This window comes from Coprinopsis cinerea (assembly GCF_000182895.1).
Source record: "Coprinopsis cinerea okayama7#130 chromosome 1 map unlocalized cont3.1, whole genome shotgun sequence".
Classification (NCBI taxonomy): Eukaryota; Fungi; Basidiomycota; class Agaricomycetes; order Agaricales; family Psathyrellaceae; genus Coprinopsis; species Coprinopsis cinerea.
In genome coordinates, this window is record NW_003307544.1 from 2,231,740 (window position 1) to 2,253,385 (window position 21,646).

The following is a 21,646-nucleotide window of genomic DNA, read 5'->3' on the forward strand; positions in this document are numbered from 1 at the left end:
GAGACACATCGGCCTCATGACCATCGTCAATTGCATCGAATTCACAGTGTCGATGGACAAGAGAAAATCACAAAACTCGTCGGAAGAGAGAGTTGTCATCGCTCATTCGGTGTCGATCCGCCTGGAAATGCATTGTTCAGCTCGCTAGGTGGTCCGTCACGGTTGCTCGATGCTGGTGCTCGAGTGACCATGGTCGAGAGGCAAGGTTTTAGCGTTTAGTTAGGTGCGTCAAGGAGGAACAACCAGGGTAGAATATCGGCAAGTACGTAGTGATATTCGAACTGTGGTTGCAAGGATTTGACAGAAAGGAAGGAAGAAGGGCAAACCTGAACGCGAATCGACCATCACGCGCACATTGCCACCGTGATTACTTCCCAAAATAGCCACAGATTTTTACATGGGCGGACCGTTATCATACCGCAACTTAGACTTTCTTCCATCAACCTCTCGCTCAACATGGAGGCTTTTCAGCTGCTATCCAGAGGCGGCCTGCGTTTCGACAAGAACAGATTCAAGTCGGAAGTAGGACTGTTCGAGGTCCGTACTGGTCTCATGGTCTTAATCCACGCTTCTCAACTTCTTCAAACAGCAAAACCAGAAACCCAAGCCAACCTCGAAGGCCACCCAAACCAATGGAAATGATCTACCGGCCGAGCTTGACTTTTTCAAGTATGCAGAGGGTGGGAAGGGAAAGGAAAACGAGAAGACGAAACGAAAGTCGTCGGAGAAAACGGACGAGAGGGAGAGGAAACGGCCCAAGATTGCAGACGAGGATGTGGAGATGGACGACATGTCTTCAGACGATGATGTTGAAGAAGGAACCTCCTCAGCCAATGCTCAGAACGTACCAAAGCACAGAATATCAACCAAAGGTCTAAACCCGCCTTCACAGGCGCTCCGATTCGAAGAATTGAAGGAACGCTACTCGCTACCCCCACAGCTATTCAACAACCTGGCAAAGAATGGTTACCATACCCCAACTGCCATCCAATCAGCAGGAATACCCGTCCTTCTAGAAGTACGTCCACTGTCTCTCATCTCCTCTTGTTGTATCTGACCAAACTGCATAGTCTCGCGATTTGGCTGCCATTTCTCCAACAGGTACTGGCAAAACTCTCGCATATCTCCTGCCTCTATTTGCACGACTCGGTGCTCCACTTCATCAAACACACGACCAGTCGGCTGGGAAGGGTGTTCGGGCAGTTGTGGTTGCACCAACGCGTGAACTTGCTCACCAGATATACAACGAGTGCCTCAAACTTGCTCAGGGCCGGAAATGGAGAATCACCCTGTTCAGCAAAGCAACAGCAAGCACTCTGGCAACCAAAGAAGTTCGCGATAAAACTGGTTAGTGCCTTGTCGCTTGGTTCTTTTCCAGCAGCTGAGAAAGGTTCTGCAGACATTATTGTTAGTACACCTTTAAGGCTGGTCGCTGCTGTTCAAGAGGGAAAGTTTGAATTAGAAAAGTGAGTAGAATTCTGTCCCTGAAGATGCGGCACTAACTCGCTTTGCAGCGTCCGATACTTGGTCCTCGACGAAGCTGATCGCTTACTGGATACGGAATTTCTCGAACAAACTGAGGAGCTCGTTGCTTCCTGCACGCATAGCCGACTCCAGAAGGCCATATTCAGTGCCACTTTACCTGCAGGAGTGGAGAAGATCGCCATGGACATGCTACAAGATCCAATCAGGCTAGTCGTGGGACTAAAGTCAGAAATTCCTTCTCCTTCTATAACATCGACCTGACCTATGATTCAGGGATACACCACTACCGCTGATCTCGCAGTCTCTCACTTACGTTGCGGACGACGGTTCCAAGTTGCCCAGTTTGCTCACCTACCTTGCCCAGCCTTACAACCCACCTGTCCTGGTCTTTACCTCATCACAACCTCGAGCGACGTCCTTAGCAGAGGAGTTGCTTCTTAACAACATTAAAAACGTCGATTGTCTACATGCTGGGATGACCAACAAAGAACGCGAGGATGTCATTACGCGCATGCGCAAGGGAGAGACATGGATATTGATCACCACAGAGGTCATGGCAAGGGGTATGGACTTCAAGGGCGTGCGAGAGGTCATCAACTACGATTTCCCTACCAGCGTCCAAAGTTACGTCCATCGAATTGGTAAGTCACGACTAGTGCCTTCCACCTCCTTCGGAACGCTCACTCCGTCTCTAGGTCGAACAGGGCGAGCTGGTCGTGAGGGGAAGGCAGTCACGTTCTTCACGAACGAGGATGCCCCGTTTCTGAAAATGTAAGCGTGGCTTTCTCGATCAATCACACTCCAGGCCAATCTAAGCGTTTCAGCATCGCCAATGTCATCCTCCAATCCGGGTCGCAAGTGCCCGAATGGATACTGAAACTTCCAAAACCATCCAAGATTAAACGGCGATTGATGGGCAAGATAAAACGCCCAGAAATCGTGAATAATGCTAGAAGGCTTGGGCGAAGAGAAGCTATCAAGAAAAGGTAGGCACGATCCCTCGCGCAGGCTCTTCAAAATGGTGACCTTCTTCTTCACCCTCGATAGGGACATGATCGCAGCCAGCAAGCGCCGAAAGGCGAAAGAAGCCTCTGTGCCTATTGCTTCGGAGCCCTAATATATCCATTTACTGTCGGCAACACCCTTCGAAGTGCCGCGAGGAAGGAATACTCTTACTATCACGCTTATCCGGAACGATGGCCGACCTGATTGTGATACTTAACGAGTGCCGATTCGCAAGAGACCCAGGCACGTCGTGTCAACCTTCCCCGAAATAGGAGACTCGTTGTACATGAACCCAGCAAGGAACAAGCATGACCTCTCTTGGCTATAAGGTAGGCTAACTGGGGATACTTTGGGGCATCACACGCCTCGTGCAAAACACGACGTTCTAATATCGAGTGTCTAATGTCTGGCGGCACGCAAAAGGAAGGTAAGGAGAAGATCTGTCCAAAGTTGAAAAGATGAGTCCAACGGTGTGAGAGACATCAGCGATCAGCGAAACAAAGCAGCAGACTCGTAAACGCTTTCGTATACGGGCTCTATTCAAAGCCTCGTTCCTCCAACTTCTACCTCTTTTCGTGTCTATTTCTCCCGCCTTCCGACGTACGCAATCATGCAAGGAGGTACAGTTGTCCCATTGTCCTTACGACATGCTCGGGCGCTAACATCGAATCCTAATAGTAGACAGCTGCTATCATATCCCTCAAGGATATTGGGACGATCGACAAGCACCAGCATATCACATTGCTTCTCCTCCTGGATGTGACAGTCCGGTTTCGACATATTCGGATTCGTCGTTGTCTTCAAATCCGTCACCCCCGACGTTTTCGCGTCCTTTGTCTCGGGCATCACAGCCCAAGAAGGCCAAGTCCCACATTTCGCGACCTCCGAATGCCTTTCTTCTCTTCCGGTCGGACTTTTGGGCGCGCGAGAAACTAAAGGCCAATCCAGTCGAGCGCGACCATCGCGACATAAGCCGCATCGCCGCTCACTGCTGGAGAAACCTTGACCTCGCCACCAAACAAGTCTACCAACGGCGTGCCCTGCATCTTCGGGAATTGCATCAGCAACAGTACCCAGATTACAAGTACACACCGGCTCGAAAGGCTCGCATGATGAAGAAGTCGAAGGACTTGTCGGAAGAGGACGAGCGTTGTGCGCGCCTTGCCGCGATCGTCATGCCCGACGTTGTTGCATCGACGCGATCGAACATGAACCTGTCCCATACTTCGACACCTCATCTCCATGTCCACCAAGTGGATTCAGCCGCCGTACAACATGTTCGTACCTCCCTTAGTCTCTCATACCATCACGTAGCTGACAAGCCTTTAGCAGTCCATGTCCGCTTCGCCCAATGCGCTCGGACTACACTTTCAGAGCCGAGACGCTCACTCTCTGTCTCCCTCTGATACCCAAACCCATGTGGACGCCTTGATCTACCAGATCTATGGCTGCAGCGAGAGCGAACTCCAGGAAATTTACGATATCTTCCGGTAGTGAATGTAGCCAGTCTCGAATTCAGCACTAGTAGATTAATGTATTCCAACATGTATAATTAGTCAAGTACGCACAGATGTTAAGCCTTGAAATAATTCTTGGTTATTGAGACTCCCAGAATTAGGACCAAGCCCAAAGCTAGCGGGGCGTTACTTCTTCCGAGGTCGTTTAGAGGTAGGTTCCACCAACTCATCGATCTGTATCCGACCTTCCTCCCGCTCTCGCTTAAGCCATGCCGTACATTGTTCTTTGTTTTGTTGAGGGTTATCCAATTGCCACTCGACCACTTTAGACAGCGCTTCTGCTAGCCAAGGGCCTCCCTTCTTAGCACCCAGCGCAGTAGATACCTCCCTCCCCTGTAAACAATGAGAAGAGAACAACAGTATAGAACTGCGGTACGAGCTTACATCAAGAAGCGGTCGCATTTCCCCGGCATCGTAAAGTTCCAGTTCTTCCACCAGGGTAGCAAATTGGTTATACCGTTCAACCAGAGCCGAGGCTCGATCGACTGAAGGGTTATCTCAGAGTACGGCAGGGAGTGAACGGATGAGGCACCCACCGTCAAGCTTATCTGCGTTAAGGTCGTAAAGCTCACCCATCTCTGTCACCAAGGAGAACAAGAAAGACGAAGACCAATGCACCCCAGCATTGAGGTGGTGAATGTTTTTGTGCCTCAAAAACATACCTGGATGATCTATAAGTATAAAGGAGAATCCAACAATAGATAGGCGCACCAATTCGCGACCTCTTATGTTCCGTGTAGAAGGTGGGATACTCGAGTAAGAACTGACGGACTTTGGGAACAGCAGAAAACAGGAAAGGCACTCCATCAAGGAAATGGTTTTGAGTGCCGAGTTTGAGAGCCTCTCGGATGACAGCCTCTACAGCAGGCAGGGCTTTCCGCTTCTTATCAAGGTATGTGAGAGAAAGATAGGGCGTCAAGAAGGAAGCAAGGTACAGTCGAGCACGAGTCGTCGCGTCAGCACGGAGGTATCTGTAGTATATGGGATGCAATGGTGGGATTTGATCATCGATTGGGTCGAGAAGGAGGCTGAGGACAGTTGCGTTTCGGCGAGCGAGTTCAGGGTCCTTTGGTCTGTTGGACAGAGTGGCCAAGATCTCAGAGGGAAGGGCAGAAACGATAGGGGTGAAGAGCGAGAGTTGATGGATAAGTTCTATAGATCTCAGCGGGTCTCGACCTGTTCGATAGCTGCATCGGAAATGAACTGAGATACAGATAACAATTGGCACACACCTTTCAGCATCTTACTGAGTTCGACACCCACTCGCTCACGAGTCACCTTGGTGACAAGCGCATCCTAGCACCAGTGAGCAATCAAGACAGCAAAAAGTTGCTTGTACATGACTCACTTGGATGACTGGATCCTTCGCAGCGCTGGATATTTCGTCGACAAGATCGAACCCAAACCTGCTGGCAAATCTTACGCAACGAAGAACACGAAGTGGGTCATCCTTGAAGGTTTCTTTTGGTGGAAGGGGGGTACGAATTAAACCATCGCGGAGATCGTCTAGACCCTATGTCGGTCAGCCCGAGTTCTAGATACAGAAGCAAGAACAAGAGAACCTTCTCCGTGAAGTCTTCCACGGAGTGAGTGTGGACATTGTAGAATAGGGCATTGATGGTGATGTCCCGCCTCTTCGCGTCTTCCAACGGGGTTCCGAACGACTAGGGGAGTGAATTGAGAGGACTGAAGGGGATGAAGTTCAGAAAACTCACAACTCCAGTGGGTATCCGACTGTTTTCTGCATACTCTTCGCTTCTCAAGTTCACCAAGTCTATATCCAATCCATACAATTTGAGTGTTGCAGTTTCGAGATGCTTCGATTGATCTGGGTTTTGTGCAATCTTTGCGATCGTTCCTGTTGCTATGCCCTTTGTTTTTGCAAATTCTGCGAGATGTTCTGCGAATGGCAGGCCCATGATGTTACTGAGGGCAATATCGATGTCATTACTGTCGTGGCCGAGTAGCTATTAATTGCGTTGGTGACCGTGGTCGTACACTCGGAGGAATCCAGATTGACCTTGTCTCTCACCCAGCCGCCTGCTATCCTACACGTGGTGGAGATGTCTTTGTGTTGCTGCAGATGTTGTGTACACTGGTTCAAGAGTTCACAAAGGCGGGTTTCATCCTCAGTTAGCCTGATTTTTGGTGGAGACGGGGCAACGACGCGGTTGACTGGGCGCGTCTGAAGGGAGATTTTAGTGGACATGGAGCAGCGAGAAATAGAGAAATAGGGTCGAATTGAGAATGTGGAAAGGACATGAAGCATGGAAGAGAGATTTAGGCGCTTTGAGAGCAGAACGCGACTTTGCAAGGCTCGTGAGAATTGCTGAGTCTGAATCAGGCCTCAACGGACAGTGACTCTCACCAAGGCCCGCCGTCTTTAATTTTAAGCACAGTCAATCCTCATCGTCCTCCTCGTTTCCCGCCTTCCACCCAACTCGTGTACCCTGTTCGCTGCCCTTGTTGACGATGGGAAACATTACCAGCTGCTGTGATTCTTGCTGTCAGTCGAACAAAACACCCTTCAACGTGATATTGTTACTGACGTCGTTGTTTGTTGGTTAAAGTCCAGGGGCGCAGGTCGCAGTCCTATGAACCGCTGCTGTTGGAGAACGAACGAGAAGCAGTGGCCGACCTGCTACAATATCTCGAGAGTCAGTTTTCCACACATCCCAATCTCTCGGGTCTTGTCTAATGTTCCACAGATCGAACCACCACAAACTTCTTCACCGGTTCACCACTTTCCGCCCTAACAACCCTTTCTTTCTCGGACAATGTCGACCTTCAACGGAGCGCTGCATTGGCTTTCGCAGAGATAACCGAGAAGGAGGTTCGTCCAGTGGGCCGCGACACCCTCGATCCCATCCTCTTCCTCCTCAGCAGTCACGACACGGAGGTACAGCGGGCAGCTAGCGCTGCTTTGGGCAACTTGGCTGTCAACAGTACGTCTTTCATTTCTGATAGAACCCAGTGTAATTACCAGGAACCTTACCCTTCTAGCCGATAACAAACTTTTGATCGTGAAACTTGGTGGTCTGGAACCCCTCATCCGACAAATGCTCAGCCCAAATGTTGAAGTTCAGTGCAACGCCGTCGGCTGCGTAACAAACCTGGCAACACATGGTACTCGGAAGGCAAATTCACACTTGAATGATAACTAATAGACATCGTAGATGACAACAAGACTAAGATCGCGAAGTCGGGCGCTTTGGTTCCTCTTACTCGTTTGGCGCGTTCCAAGGATATGCGCGTGCAACGGAACGCCACTGGCGCTTTACTCAACATGACCCATTCAGGTTGGCGTCCCGTCCTACTAGTCTCAACTTAGCTGACTTCGGTGCCCCTAGACGAGAACCGTCAACAACTGGTGAACGCTGGTGCCATTCCAGTGCTCGTAAGTCTCCTCAATTCGCCCGACACCGACGTCCAATACTATTGCACCACGGCGTTGAGCAATATCGCGGTTGACGGTCAGTCTTCTTGATCGAAGTCGGGACTTCTGCCCTGACAAACTCCATCATAGGCTCGAATCGGAAGAAACTTGCTCAGAGCGAACCCAAGTTGGTTGCCAGTCTGGTTGCGTTAATGGACAGCTCCAGTTTGAAGGTCCTAATGTCAGCGGGCCTTTGCCTTTCGCATCTCAGCAGCGATGGTTGGTGTCCTTGACGCTCCAATTAATCCATTCAACTCACGTCCTAACAGAGAAGTATCAATTGGAGATTGTCAAGGCTGATGGACTTCTGCCACTGCTGAGGCTATTGCAATCAACCTACCTTCCTCTTATCCTCTCTTCCGCGGCTTGTGTCCGGAATGTCTCGATCCACCCGCAGAACGAATCTCCTATCATCGAATCTGGCTTCCTCCAGCCGCTCATTAATCTCCTGTCTTTCAAAGACAACGAAGAAGTTCAGTGTCACGCCATCTCGACACTTAGGAACCTCGCTGCCAGCAACGAGAAGAACAAGTTGGCGATTGTAAAGGCTGGCGCAGTTCAGCAAATCAAGGAGCTTGTCTTGGAGGTCCCAAGTAACGTTCAGAGCGAGATGACGGCTTGCATTGCGGTTCTCGCGTTAAGTGGTATGTATTCGTTCCACTCACAAGACTGATCGTTCCTTATGTAAATTACCAGACGAGCTCAAGGGACAACTGCTTGAGATGGGTATCTGCGAAGTACTCATTCCTTTGACCAATTCAACCAGCACCGAAGTACAAGGAAACAGTGCGGCTGCCCTTGGAAACCTATCGTCCAAAGGTGATTGGAAACACACTTCAACCTTGTTCGTATCGGTCTGATCACCCTCACAGAAATTCGCACTCCTTCAGATGATTACAGCGCGTTCAATGAAGTCTGGGATAAGCCCAATGGGGGAATGCACCTCTACCTCCACCGGTTCCTGACCAACGCTGATACTACGTTCCAACACATTGCTGTCTGGACTATCGTCCAATTGCTAGAATCGGGCGGTAGGTAGCACCATCGTTAACATTGATGTTTGTTACTGACACTCCATTAGATCCTCAGTTGATTAGCAACATCCGAAGTTCGACACTGCTCGCACCTACCATCCGTACTCTGGCTGTCTCCCGTCCCTCGACGCCTACCTCGTCTGTTGGAACACCTCACTCCCACCACTCTCAGCATTCGTACCAGGACACGGATGCGGGTGATGGCCAAGCAGAGATCCAACTGCTTGCCAGGAGAATCCTTGAATTTGTCGACGGAGATTTGGAAGGCGTTCCGTCCAGTCTTCCTGCCTCACACATTCAACCTGGCTCCTCGATTGGAAGCACAAATGGGCGAGAGCACGAAGAGCTGCGACGAAGTGTCCGGGAAGCCTTCCTGCCGGGCTCCCACCGTTAATCATCATTGTCTTCCTTTGGCGGGCTTTCGCGATAGACTTTCACACTCGGACTTATACTTTATTCCATTCGTTCCTTTCTTTCCTACTCATCTTGTTGATATCCTGTCTGCTCTGGAGACTTACTTTGTGCGTTCTATTTTATTGTCTTTGTTTTTCGCTGTTGTTTGTGTTTTTTTACTGTCCTCTTTACGACCTCGTTGACGACCCTTGTGGTAGAGTAACCATGCCTCTATGCAACCTGATTAGTATGCTTTGCCTTTTGAGAATGCTCGTCCCTCTACAGAGCCCGATCAGGACGCATGAAAGGGTCCGATGTTTGCTCGTCCAGCCTCGTTGCGTTGGGCGCGGTGAACAATAACCTGGCATCGAACGGCAACGATGCATAAAACTTTATAAGCCTGGATTGGAATGTCGAATGATGGAGTATCGACTGTTTCCTCGTTTCCCGCAGCGGCCTCACCGGGTGAGAGTCTTCATTTTAGGGCCGCAGGTGCCTCGTGTTTCTGGTGCCATCGTCGGGCAGCCTGCTCCTTGATCCTTAGAGTCATAGATAAACTCGATCCCTGGTCCCTTTGCTTCTTTACCTCTTTCTTCTTCTTCGGTCCCTTTGCTGAAGAGCAACAAGACTCTTCCATCGATTCTCCTCAGCTGGACTGGGCTACCCTCTTCAACATACGTTTTCACCTTTCTCTCTTTGAACACCAGCAGCCATGTATTCTCTACAGGCGCTCCCCGTCTATCTATTGCTTGTTGTGGCGCAAGGAATCACCTTCGCAGAAGCCATTGCGACCCCAGGACCCTCACCAAAGCCGGCGGCTCATCTTCCTCGTCTCGTCCGGCGTGCCCACGCGAGTGCAGTGCAGAAGACCCACTCCCTGGCTCGCGATCTGCGAGTAGCCTTTGGAAGCGTTCTACCACGGTCTCTCGACGAGGGCAGCGCCAACAAGCGTGTTGTCTATTGCAAATCCAGCGGCAAACAACGTCCCTTTGAAGACAAAGGCAGTCAGAACAACAACCCAGGCGACGATAACGATGACCCTACCGACTCTTCTTCTACTCCAACTGGCAGTCAAGGCAGCGCAACGCGTAGCAGTACTTCCACGCGGACAAGGGCAAGCACGGACACTCCTAGCCAACCCACGCCTCAGATACCCGATTCACCCTGGCGGTTAACCAACTCATATGTGCGTTGTCCATACCGACATCATGTTTCATTCATTAATCTCGCGCTTCAGGAGGGCAGGACATTCTTTGAAGGTTGGGACTTCTTTACGACAGCCGACCCTACGCATGGTGTGTTTTCTCCTCAATACTGGCCCCATTTCACGTTACTGATCAACTCCGTCAACAGGCATTGTAGACTACATCGATGAATCCGCGGGGGTAAGTTTACTCTTTCCTGGGACTTCGATCTGTACTTAAAATCTCTCTCTCTAGAGGGAAGCAGGAATCCTAGAAATCAACGACCAAGGACACGCAATCATGCGAGTCGAAACTACTCCCACTGTCCCCGGAAACCGGAAAAGCATACGAATTACGACCCAACATACATTCGACCGAGGAGGTCTCGTCATCATGGACGCAAGTAAGTGAAACTGCTAGCGGTCAGAAGGATTACTATTGACCTTTTTACCCTGGTAGCCCACATGCCGGTCGGTTGCGGGACATGGCCTGCGTTCTGGACAAATGGTGAGAAGTTTCTCCGAGTTTATCGTACAAGATGGCACCATCTTTTCCCCTTTCTGCAGGCGCCTTGGAGCGCCCACTCGAGGAACTTGCGAGCCATGATCCCATCATCGCGTCGCCCCTGTCCATTGTCTGCTTGCTCTGTTTTTTTCTCGCATTCTCCTTTACCCTCTCGTGTATTTGCTGACTCCATTTAACAGGACCTGACTGGCCCAACGGTGGCGAGATAGATATTTTGGAGGGTGTCCACGAGTACAGCCACAATCAAGCGACTTTACATACGTCCACAGGCTGTACCATCACCTCCACCAACTCGGACGTTCTTTCGATCTCTGGAAGGGTCATCCATGGCACGAACTGCGATGTTGGAGCTACCGGGAATCAAGGATGTGGAATTCGGGCCAATTCACCGCGCACATACGGCCGAGGCTTCAATGAGGGCGGCGGAGGTGTGTATGCCAGTGAGTATTATGATTCATTCACAATCTTGGGTGACCAGGTCAGCTGATAGGCGTGTCATAAAGTGAAATGGGACTCCACTGGAATTGCCGTGTACTTCTTCCCGAGGGAGAGTATCCCAGAAGACATCACGGCAGAACAGCCGCAGCCTGACACTTGGGGCGCGGCACAGGCGAGGTGGCCTGCTGCAACTTGCGACCCGTTCAGATTCTTTAGGCAACAACATGCTATCTTTGACACGACATTGTGGTATGTCCGTCGACTAAAACAGCGTTCATTCCTTATTGATTAATGGCATACTATAGTGGCGACTGGGCAGGCGCCGTCTGGAATGTTGGTGGTGTTCCGGGCCAAGAGGAGAGCTGTGCTGAGCGAACAGGATTTTCCACTTGCGAGGCGTATGTCAGGGCCAATGGAGCAGCCTTTGCCGAAGCATGTACGTGTCGATGGAGCTCCGTTCTTGCTCGCCAAGTTACTGACTCGATTCTGATAGACTGGGAAGTTAGAAGCGTAAAGATCTATGCCGAACGAAACTAGACCCGATTCCTGATATGATACGACGCGTGTACCATAGAAATATCTAAGAGGGATAACTTAACCGTTCGACCAATAATGATATTATTTTAGCTTACCCAGGCTACACTTGCTGACCGAGCGTAGACAGACGCTCATGTGTCAGCGAGCTGCGGAGTTACTAAAAAAGGTAATCAGCCCCCGATTTGTGTAGAACGTTCCACGACTTGCGCGTCGCGACGCGTCAATTCCAGTCATGTCAGGGGCGGTTCCAGTCCTTTCCATTGACCGTGTCGCGAAACATATATAAGCTAGGTGCAAAATGAGAGGCTCAGCATCCACCCAAGTATCCCTCCTTGCACCATGTACCAAGTTCCCTACTACACTCGCCACCAGTATCTCGCTGCCCAAGCTGAAGCCAGAGCCGCAGAGGCCGCCGCTAAAGCTGCAGAAGCTGAGTTTCTCGCTGCAGAAGCCATTCGACAGGAAGAAGAAGCGTTGAAGGCCCGCTTGTACGACATCGAACAACGCAAGAGGTATTCTCGGCCCTCTAGTGTCTACAGTCTTCAACCACCATCGACCTTTCAAATTCAAAACCCCTCGCCATTGGCCTACGGTTACCATTCTGATCCAGCACCTCCTTTTGCTCCTTCTACATATGCAGCACTCGACCACGAACATGCCTACAGGCGTCTTCCAGCAGCAGCTCTTCCTCGAATCCGCCGACTCCCTCAACCACCCTCCCAGGAAGAGATCCTCAAGGCTCGTCTAGAGGAGGAGCGTCTGGCTCGCCTCGCCGCTGAGGAAGAACTGAAGCGGAAAGAGAAAGAATTGGAAGCCAAAAGGGCTCGCGAGGTGGGTTCAACTGCATTCCCGATTTTCACGACCAGTGGCTCACGAAACCAAACCAAACAGGCACGGCAAACTGCCGCTTGCTGCCCCAATTCTACCTTCGAGGCGACCTCTTGTCGTGTTAAGGCCTGTCGTCGAGCGGCCCCTGTCTCTCCCCAGTTGAAGGACTATCCTCAACCTGGCCCTGAGCCTGCGCCTGCCGCAATCGAGGGAGAGAACGTCAACGACCTTTTGCTCTCCCTCTTTGGAATTCAGCCCCAACTGGTTAGCAAGCCTACCCAGGAGCCCGCTGCGCCGAGTCCACCGAGAATTCGCAAGGCTCCCCCTACTCAGGTCGCCTCAAAGCCTACCCCGGCGCCTCAGCAGATCCCCAAACCCGCTCCTGCCACTCCTGCCAGGGTGGTCTTTCTCGAAGATGATATTAGGCGCGCAATCCTTGAAGTCATCGACTCCCTCTCCACTCCAGAGCCTTTTACCAAGGCGACCAAGTCCCAGTCCAAGGATTCTGGCAAGTCTCTAATCGAGCAACTGCATGCTCGATACCAAACGGAGGGAGACAAAGAACTCCGAGACACCATCCAGGCGACCATCAACTCTCTTACCCCACAGAGGACCCCATCTACCTTATCCTCCTCGACTTCCAAAGGCAAGGAGAAGGCCACCACCACGCACCCTTCTTCTTCTGTCCGTTCGAGTCTCGAGAAAGTTACCAAGATCAAGGCGACCTTCCAGGATCTCGAGGCCGAGTTCACCTTCCCTTCCCAACTTGACTTTGTCTCCGACCACCCTCCCTCCGACCTCACCCCCTCGACGGCCTTCTCCCACCTCGCGTATACCGCTCGCAACCACCCCCTTCGCTTCTATGAACAGAGCCTTCTCTCACTTCTTGCTGACCTCGACCTCATCGAGAGCCACGGCGATCCTGTGTTGCGCAGCAAGCGAAAGGAAGCGGTCAACCAAATTGAACGGACACTGGAAGCACTCGAGAGGGAGATTGTTGGTCGATGGAAGTCCAAGGTTGCAAAGGAGAAGGTACAGGGCTCATCTGAGGCAACCTCTTCTCAAGAGGTCTCTCCCAAGTCCAAGGCTGCGACCAAGGAGGAACCATCCGAGTCTCCTGTGACAGAGGACAAAGCGACTACCCGTGCGCCTGTACCTTCCTCCACCTCGGAGTCTGAATCCCCTTCCCAAACGCCATTCACCGTCCCCGTCTCCGAAAACGATACCAGTGCCGGTGCGCCATCAGCAACACTGTCTCATGTCTCTTCGACGTCCGCTGCCGTAGTGGGGGTAGAAGAGTCGGAGGAAACCCCTGCAAATACCACTGGCGCTGAGGACAATGTGGAGGCTGTTGAGGTCAAAGTGGAGGAATCCGAGCCCACTCCGACTGCACCCAACTCAGTCGACGAAGAGCCAGCCACCACTGGCCAAGACGCTGAAAACTCCGAGTCCCTGCCCGTGGACTCCCAGAGCACGGCCAAGGCATTGACGGAGATCGAGTCGCCTCTCGAGCCCCATCGAACCCAGAACGCCGACGAACATGTCCCTTCAAGCGACGCCCCAGGGAACAACGATCATGAGAGTGGTCAATCTGACGTTGCGGCTGAATCTGCTGAGGCTCCTTCATCCCCGGTCTCCACCGTTCCCGACTCCATATCTTCAGTCTCCACTCGGGACGAAGACAGTGAGACTGACAGCTTCCTCTTGTCCCACGCAGCCCAAGAAGCAACATCCAAACGCAAGACGTTTCCCAAACCACATGTAGAGGATTTAGGTAGCGATTGGTCGGACCTGGACGCATAAACGTCTTTTTTGTCTGAAGTTGCGCCTGGGATTGATTGATTAGATCATATTTATAACTTTAGACTGTGTAACATTATAATTATCTCGTGTCCTTTAGATACCCAACAATATGTGACTGTCTCATTTAGTCTTCCAAATCCTTCCCCGGCTTCTGATCACTTCTACCAAATCCCTGACATAAGGTAAGGAACAATATGATACAACTGAACGAGCGGCATGTGCTAGATCCTACAAGTAATGTTAAAGTACAGACAATGAAGGGTAGAAATAGACGAATCCTGAAATTACTCTGCTATCACTCTCATATTCAACTTATTAGCCAGCGTTTCCATGAATACATCCGTCTCATGGCGGAGCTTCCAATATTCCGACAATAGTTCATTGAGTTCCTGCTCGCTCGCTCTCAGATGTTCAGCCATCTACCGAAGGCGTGTCAGTTTGTGCGGAAAGGCCACATTAAAATGATTCACGCACCTTCATTTCGACTGCATGTGCCTGCTTCCGCAATTCCTCCACTTGTTTGTCGTTTTCTCGACGCTCCAAGGACATCTCCTCGTACTCTTTCTTCACCCTTTCAATCGCCTTTTGACTCTGGATACGCTTCTCCTCCGCATGCCTCTGGGCTCGCTCCAACTTGTCCTGGGCGTTGACTAACTGCTTTTCTACGCGCTATTCACCTCGATGTTAGTATTGTCGAGCTTAAAACGCCGGCAGAAACGCACCTCCTGCTTCATCCGCAGTTCATTTCGTTCCATTTTCTTGCCATCTAAATGATCTTTGACATCGGCTAGTTCTTTCTGTGCCTGCTGTAGCGAATGCACTTCACGCTCTACTGTCTGCAACTGCTCGACGCATCCTCGTACGTCCTGGCAGAAGTTAGCGAAGACCGAGACAAGAGCACACTTTGGCGCACCTTCTCGATGTTTAGCAGTGCTGTGATCTTCGCTTGCAAGTCCCGAGCCTTGGCCTCATTCATCGCGACCGTGCGCTTGTCCTCGATCGTTGTCTGCGACATGGTGGCAATAGTCCTTTTTATCCGCTCTGGGGACTGAACGATGCGAGAGTTCGTTCTTGTAATCTCATCCTGTACCCTATTGATTTCGAGGTTGATAGCTTCCTATGACAGCCTTTTGAGCTCAGGTGATGGTGAGGGAACACAAGAACACTCACTTTGCGTTTCAAGAGATTGTTCTTCTCAGCTTTAAGCATTTCAACCTCTTGCACAGAGGCAACTTGAGCATCCTTGGTTTTGAAGAGTTTATCACGAAGCGCCTTGTTCTCTTCCTGCAGTTGGACTCTTCGTGGCTCGTCTTCGCTGATCTTTGCTCTGGTATATGTCGTGGTTGGCGGCTTTTTTCGTAGAATTAAAGGAGACTCACTGGAGGACGTCGATGGCTCTCTGAATATCCTCAACTTGTCCAATGAGTTGGTCGCGTTCTAGTAAAAGTGTTGCAGAGCGGTCGCGCAAGTCCTTGACAAAAGCTTCGCAATACTGTTCGGTGAACTTGACAAAGTTTATGAAGGCAGAGAGAATGACGAGTGTACGGTCTCGTTCAGGAGATGAGAGATCCTTGGCGTTAAAGTCGTCAATCCTAGCAGCTCGAGCCAATCGTGTTCTGGGACAGCATTCGGTTTAGAGAGACCGAGACGCGCTTGAACGACATTGGAGAGGGCGCACATATGATATAGCATGAGATTGTTGGTAAATGCATTGGTATACAGGTCCTACGCGTCACTATCAGTGGGTGTGACAGCAATACGGGGTCCAGGGACTACTCACGCACCCTCTCTATGACTTGTGAACCGTCAAGTGAGTTTTGTATTGGTTCTCGCAGCGTCTCTTGGTTAAGATCGGTAACCTGCTGCAAGCAAGCGAAATAGACGCCTTCGACAAACTCCGGGGTGGGATGTATAAGTTGTTGCTGAGTGACAGGAAAGCCCCAGCCAGACAAGGCGTTTATGATTTCGGCCGTGTCCATTCGAGGAAAGATTCCCTTCGCCATTGTTGCAGGTCAAAGTCAAGAGTTGCAATTTCCCAAACTGAGAACGCGTCCCAAACGAGGAGAAGGCGACACGTGACGAACGCGCTGTCTGATGGCATCAGTCCATCATCATCACCCCTATATTAATAGTACAGTGTTTCGGTGCGCATGGCCTACATTGCCAGCGTCCGACCAAGATGACAGAACTAGTAGAGGAGATATTCAATTGCCCTCCAATCTATAACTCCATCTTCGCCTGTCTTTCTCCTCCAGATATTTATCGTGTCCGTTTAAGCTCTCGAATGCTCCGCGACGCCGTTGACCACTTCCACAACCTTGCCTACAATATCAATCGCCATCTCTCCCACTTCTTCAAGGATCCAAAGGCATTCCGCCAACTCCAAGCAAAGGAGCATTTTCTGATTTCAGGATCCAACGCTCTCCAGTTCATGGATAGGTCATTTTACCCTAAATCCGACATGGACATCTTTGCCTATCCCGAGAGCGTCAAGGAGCTGGGACTATACCTCGTCAAATCGGAAGGGTACCAGTTCGAGCCCAGAGAGAAGCAAGCAAAGAAGTTTGAAGATGTTGACATCAAGCAACGCGACCTGACGGCATCCGCTCTTCGCCGCTGGGGTTCGCAGCACGCCTGGTTGTACACGTCGGGCATGAACGAACTCTTCCGATTCAAACGGCCTTCCGACGACGTCGAGGTTCAAATCATCTCTACATCAAAGTCTCCGTTGGACTGCATCCTCCACTTCCACTCCTGTGAGCGCCAATACTTCATCTGTGCTCTCAAGTCTTGACACATTCTCGGTCCCCAGCATGTGTGATGAACTTTATCTCCCACATTGGAGCTTATGCCCTCTACCCAGTCGCTACTTTTGACAAAAGAATCTCGCTTGCGTTTGGGTCTACAAACTACGAGAAGACGCAAGAAGCGTACAGGAAGTACACGGACCGCGGCTGGTCATTCCCAGCTAAGCTGGACTTCCACAGTGTCAAGGGTATGGAGCCCATGTTAGCCTATGACAAAGCCCGCACCTTGGGCGATGTTCACACTTGGATAGTACCCCTTGACACCAGCGATGTGGACTTGGACGTCAACTCCCCTTTCAACTCGCTCTCTCCGAAAAACCCCTTCCATTACAACGGGTGGGTTTTAGACCGCGTTTTCGATTCCTGGGATACGGAGATGGAGCTTGCAATTTCGTTTCACATCTTCCATTCACCGTACTTCCGGGGAACATACTCTGTGCCGAATGATACAGTCCAGGATGTCCTCGACCAGTTTTTGGACTATGTTCTACACGTCAACCCTGCTGAGTGCAGGCTCAACAAGTAGGTGTTGTCGCTTCGACTAGTCATTCCCAGTCACTAACCGTCTTCCCAGACATCTCGACCATTTGCTCCCAAATCTCCATTGCGCTGACAAGAAGGTGCCCAAACGGCTCTATGATCAGCTAGTTTAAGCTGTAGCCGCCTTGGTGATCATATCACATATTCTACACAATCCCTGTTCCGCAACACTTTGGCTCCACAATGCGACAGTGCATCACCCAGAGATACTAAAACACTATGCGAACGCAAAAAAAGCAAGTACATAAAACATTTCGCGTCAATAACCTACGACCGAGCACACCATAGGCGAATAACAACGAAAATAATCGAGCGATACACAGCGAATACAACAACGTTTTGGAAGACGATTATGACCTTCCACCCTTCTTCTTCTTGTTTACAACCTTGAATCCCCATTCCGATTGAGCAGTCTTTGGCGTCGCCTTCACTACTTCTGCGATTGAAATCGGCTTAGTGGGTCCTTTAGCTGCGTTAGGGCCCTTGCGGTTGGCTGCATCTGCTTTGCGCCTGGAGACAAATTCAGCAGCAAACCGACGACCGTCGAGCGTGGTACTGCTGGCGTAGATGGTGTCCGAGATGATCTCAATTGTTGTTGGGTCCGGATCAAGGGAGAACGAAAGGAGCATGGAGATAATCTCCTCGACTGGAAAGACGATCATCAGTCACAACTGGCTGACTGTATAAAAGGGGTACGGTACCATTGACACTACTGTTGAGACCTTTCAAGGACTCGCTCAACCACTTCAAAAACTCATGAGATGGTGAGACAGGGAAGTCCTCAACCTTGGCACCAGGAGCAGGCGAGGGCCTTGCAACGCTGGCAGCAGACCTTGTAGTCGAGGGAGTGGTCGTCTTCATCGAAGACGTGCCTGCGGGAACTGAAGAGATTACCGTAGCAGCTGGACGTGGAGCGGAGCCGACGGGGGTCGATGGTTTACCGCTAGCGCCAACGGTAACCCATGCATTACCGGGACTAGGAGCAGCGGATTGCGTTGGCGTAGCCTGGTGTAGAACTTTCAGAAAAACTGCGGGAATTGGTCAAAAGAACGAACTCACCTTCACTGCTTGTTCAGCATACCCACGCTTGACCGGTGCAGCTGCGACAGATACTTCCTTCGCGGCCGCTTTCTTTCGCCTCTCCTCTTCCTCTTGAATCTCTTTCATGGTCTTCTTTGCAATGGGTGCTTTTGCGACGGAGGTCCATACCGGCGCAGCTGCGGGGGTGGGAGTGGGAGTGGTAGAGGTTACTTCTTTAGGCAAGATAGTCGATCGCGAACCAGCCTGTGAAGTAGGGAGACCCCACGAGGCAGTGAAAGGTTGGATGTCTTCCTTAGAATCGCCGGAAGTCGCGGCGGCAGCTGCAGCTAGTCGAGCACGTTCTTTCTCCTTCTCCTTGCGGGCTTCTGCCAGCTTCGCTTCAGCATCTTGGATCTCTCGAAGGCTTATAGTGGTGGACATCTTGCCCTTCTTCTTGTCCGCCTTGGCCCAAGGTGCTTTGGGAGGTTGAGCAACGACGGGTGATTCAGTACTTTCACCTGCATCAGTGAGAGGTGTAGATGCAGTGGTCGGGGACTTGCTGCCCTTCGATTTGGTGGGAGACGGAGCAGCAGGCTCCGGCGTGGACTCTGACACTTCGACACCAGGCGCAGGGGCAGTCCGGCTTTCAACGGGAGAACGCTCCTCGACTGCTCCCTGTTGATCCACAGTCGGTTCCGGAGCAGCTTGCTGCGGCTCGGACCAGGCAGGCTCGTTAGGACCTTGAGAAGGGACCCCCCAAGGGGAAACCTCCTTAGCCTGAGCAGGACCCTGGAAGCTGGCGCTGGTAGGCTGGCCCCAAGGAGAGGATTGAGATGGAATGGTTGGAACGGTAGTGTTCAAGGGCGTTGGTTGGACAGCGTCGAAAGGACCGGCCCTTCGAGCGGCGGTGTTATCAGAGGGGACATCCCAAGAGGGGGCACGGGCAATCGTAGACGGACTGTCTAATTTGGCTTTATCTTGATTGGCGTTTGTGATATCTGGGCTGAAACTGTCAGCCTTGGCTTCCACTGGTGAGATTTGTTGGTATTGCTCGGGTTGGTTCGTGGCAAAGGTGTCATTTGGATCATTGAGGACGCCGTTGACAATGGGTGTGGGGTCGAAGTAGCCTTGTCCATGAAGTTGTTGCTGTTGACCAAGAATGTCTTGATTCGCATATAAATGAGGATTGACTTGATTGCCTATGGCTTGATTGTGGTGGCCAAGGCCGTAAGCAGACGTAGGACCGAAAGTGCTTGTTCCAAAGCCGACATTGTGATTGTAGTTGGAGAAAGGTTGTGATGGCGTACCCCAAGGCGAGCTTTGCACAGGTGTGAACCCTGAATATCCGTATCCATCGTATCCAAGGTGGTGGTTACCGATGAGGCTATTGTAGGAGGGCGAATGTAGGCGGAGAGGAGAATCGTGAACTAGGTCGGCTACTTGGCGCTGTCGGAGGGGAGTCAAATCAACGCCCCCGCCTGGAAAGCCTGCGTTGTTGGCTTCTCCAGTGAACCCGTGGTTAACGCGATTGGCAAAGGCAAGAGAGTCAGGAGAATTGTTACCAAAGTGGCCGAGGGAAGACGTCGGTGAGTCTGTAGGATTGGATCCATTCAACGAGTCCAAAGTGGAACTGCGCAGATTTCGGATGGGAGCGGGTTGGTACGGATTGGAGAAGGGATTGTGCTCGTTTTGAGAGCCCGTTTGTAAAGGAGAGTCGTTTCGTCGTGAAAGTCCAGGCGGACCGCCTGGCGGGAGCAAAGGGCACAAAAACATCTTGTCTGGGACAGTCGCACGTTTTATCAGTTCTTCCAACGTCATCCAAGTGGTGTCCAGTTGTGTACGCTTCATAGGGAGATCCATGGTGAAGTATCCGTCGTCAAACCACTTCTGCATCAGATCCGCACGGAAAGGGCCTGAGGAATTATGTGAGCTGCATCTTCGCTATGGTGATTGCCCGACATTTACCTTGAACATTACCAGCTGGATCTTTATAGGACCATTCCACAGCAGCGAGGTCTTGAGAGCCAGCGTTCGCGTTGGGAACATTGGCTGAAGCAGTACTTTGCTGAGCGGCATCACTTGAAGCTTGGCCATTCTGTCCCCCGACGGTGTTGGGCTGTGACGTTTTCCCGTCCCTGGGTAATTCGGTGCTCCCGGCGGTCCCATTTTGCCCATCTGCCCCATCCTCCTGGATCGGCTGAACTCTGTCTTCCGTGTCCCCACTCAGCTCGCGCGCGATGCCAACAGGTTTGGTGGTCTGAGATGCTTCCGATGCACGACGCCGAGAGCTCCACGAGTCCCCTGTGTTTAGCACTCCATCGAAACTGGGATATCCCGGACGGTTACGAGGCGAAGGTAAGGCTGCGCTTCGAGACCCGGCGTTGGGCGCCTGCAAAGACGAAAGAGACTGTTTGCGTGGCATCGTGGTGGTGGGGGAATCTGAGCGATAGATGTCGATCATGAAGGTTCATGGTGATGTGACTAAAACCAGACACACCTGCATTACTGTCGCGACGTTTCAGTGCCGGGTAGCGATCCCTGAGTGGACTGGCGGTGGCCGAGTTGGGTGCATGGTTCAAACGCGGTCGGTCGCCCAAAGACGAAGTATTCAAAGGGGATAAATAGTCGGTGGATTGACGTCGACGGAGATCCGAATTGAGAGGACCAGAGAATAGCTTTTCGATGAAAGACCACATTCAGTCATTGCCAGCGATGACGACGATTTAACTCACCTTTTTCTCTGCTTCCCCCATTTCACGGAGTGCGATAGGTTCAGCACCAATCTCGCGGACGACGCCCTCCCATCTCTCGACCTCGAGTCCTAGGCCTCCTTTGGGACTTTCTTTGTAGATTCGTAATAACTCCTCCTTGGTGTATCGGAACGGGTGAGCGTCGTCGTACTTGTCGTTCTCAACGCCAGGGACGGTGGAGACGAGGGCCGAATAGGTTGATAAAGTATTCTGTGAATTTGGGGGCGGAGAAGGGGGTTGCTGAGGTCGAAGCGGCTGGTGCTTTGTGCGCATCCACTCAGGACCAAAATGCATAGTTGTGGTAGCCATTGTGATTGTGGGTTGTTGTTGCAGAAGCTGTAGAC

General features: G+C 51.4%; 9 protein-coding genes across 9 annotated transcripts; 6 read left to right on the forward strand and 3 right to left on the reverse strand.

The window, feature by feature from the left end:
• Positions 1–456: 456 nt before the first annotated feature.
• CC1G_03774 (ROK1) lies at positions 457–2,752 on the forward strand (the record flags this gene model as incomplete). The annotated part of the gene is made up of 9 exons (XM_001828928.2): positions 457–537; positions 590–1,018; positions 1,071–1,347; positions 1,400–1,466; positions 1,515–1,709; positions 1,759–2,126; positions 2,181–2,256; positions 2,310–2,471; positions 2,533–2,752. The coding sequence occupies 9 exons, from the start codon at positions 457–459 to the stop codon at positions 2,600–2,602; spliced, it is 1,725 nt and encodes a 574-aa protein (XP_001828980.1). The 3' UTR covers positions 2,603–2,752.
• A 348-nt stretch (positions 2,753–3,100) lies between these two features.
• Positions 3,101–3,984, forward strand: CC1G_13679 (hypothetical protein; the record flags this gene model as incomplete). The annotated part of the gene is made up of 3 exons (XM_002912101.1): positions 3,101–3,110; positions 3,169–3,767; positions 3,820–3,984. The coding sequence occupies 3 exons, from the start codon at positions 3,101–3,103 to the stop codon at positions 3,982–3,984; spliced, it is 774 nt and encodes a 257-aa protein (XP_002912147.1).
• Positions 3,985–4,133: 149 nt separating this feature from the next.
• CC1G_03776 (transfer RNA nucleotidyltransferase) lies at positions 4,134–5,926 on the reverse strand (the record flags this gene model as incomplete). Its single annotated transcript, XM_001828930.2, has 8 exons — positions 4,134–4,340; positions 4,392–4,492; positions 4,544–4,669; positions 4,719–5,183; positions 5,240–5,303; positions 5,356–5,520; positions 5,570–5,671; positions 5,723–5,926. The coding sequence occupies 8 exons, from the start codon at positions 5,924–5,926 to the stop codon at positions 4,134–4,136; spliced, it is 1,434 nt and encodes a 477-aa protein (XP_001828982.2).
• A 553-nt stretch (positions 5,927–6,479) lies between these two features.
• CC1G_13680 (vacuolar protein 8) lies at positions 6,480–9,121 on the forward strand (the record flags this gene model as incomplete). The annotated part of the gene is made up of 11 exons (XM_002912102.1): positions 6,480–6,513; positions 6,578–6,664; positions 6,716–6,952; positions 7,011–7,133; positions 7,184–7,306; positions 7,358–7,480; positions 7,534–7,662; positions 7,713–8,087; positions 8,140–8,262; positions 8,316–8,474; positions 8,525–9,121. 11 exons carry the CDS (start codon positions 6,480–6,482, stop codon positions 8,869–8,871), a joined length of 1,860 nt encoding a protein of 619 aa, XP_002912148.1. The 3' UTR covers positions 8,872–9,121.
• Positions 9,122–9,582: 461 nt separating this feature from the next.
• Positions 9,583–11,554, forward strand: CC1G_01665 (endo-1,3(4)-beta-glucanase; the record flags this gene model as incomplete). The annotated part of the gene is made up of 9 exons (XM_001828933.1): positions 9,583–10,056; positions 10,108–10,165; positions 10,224–10,255; positions 10,310–10,457; positions 10,514–10,561; positions 10,759–11,019; positions 11,083–11,266; positions 11,323–11,453; positions 11,511–11,554. 9 exons carry the CDS (start codon positions 9,583–9,585, stop codon positions 11,552–11,554), a joined length of 1,380 nt encoding a protein of 459 aa, XP_001828985.1.
• Positions 11,555–11,871: 317 nt separating this feature from the next.
• CC1G_01666 (hypothetical protein) lies at positions 11,872–14,322 on the forward strand. The gene is made up of 2 exons (XM_001828934.2): positions 11,872–12,385; positions 12,446–14,322. Exons 1-2 carry the CDS (start codon positions 11,894–11,896, stop codon positions 14,183–14,185), a joined length of 2,232 nt encoding a protein of 743 aa, XP_001828986.1. The 5' UTR covers positions 11,872–11,893; the 3' UTR covers positions 14,186–14,322.
• A 147-nt stretch (positions 14,323–14,469) lies between these two features.
• CC1G_01667 (hypothetical protein) lies at positions 14,470–16,188 on the reverse strand (the record flags this gene model as incomplete). The annotated part of the gene is made up of 8 exons (XM_001828935.2): positions 14,470–14,604; positions 14,660–14,854; positions 14,908–15,051; positions 15,099–15,302; positions 15,356–15,512; positions 15,565–15,801; positions 15,864–15,910; positions 15,970–16,188. The coding sequence occupies 8 exons, from the start codon at positions 16,186–16,188 to the stop codon at positions 14,470–14,472; spliced, it is 1,338 nt and encodes a 445-aa protein (XP_001828987.2).
• Positions 16,189–16,364: 176 nt separating this feature from the next.
• CC1G_01668 (hypothetical protein) lies at positions 16,365–17,645 on the forward strand (the record flags this gene model as incomplete). The annotated part of the gene is made up of 3 exons (XM_001828936.2): positions 16,365–16,941; positions 16,998–17,514; positions 17,567–17,645. The coding sequence occupies 3 exons, from the start codon at positions 16,365–16,367 to the stop codon at positions 17,643–17,645; spliced, it is 1,173 nt and encodes a 390-aa protein (XP_001828988.2).
• Positions 17,646–17,882: 237 nt separating this feature from the next.
• Positions 17,883–21,611, reverse strand: CC1G_01669 (hypothetical protein; the record flags this gene model as incomplete). Its single annotated transcript, XM_001828937.1, has 6 exons — positions 17,883–18,178; positions 18,234–18,537; positions 18,592–20,465; positions 20,518–20,991; positions 21,050–21,227; positions 21,285–21,611. 6 exons carry the CDS (start codon positions 21,609–21,611, stop codon positions 17,883–17,885), a joined length of 3,453 nt encoding a protein of 1,150 aa, XP_001828989.1.
• Between the last annotated feature and the right edge of the window lie 35 nt (positions 21,612–21,646).

Excerpts from the sequence above, each read along its gene's own strand:
- CC1G_01666 (XM_001828934.2), top strand. The coding sequence starts at position 11,894 with ATGTACCAAGTTCCCTACTACACTCGCCACCAGTATCTCGCTGCCCAA. Across the intron at positions 12,386-12,445 it reads AAGCCAAAAGGGCTCGCGAG|GCACGGCAAACTGCCGCTTG; the intron begins GTGGGTTCAACT and ends CAAACCAAACAG.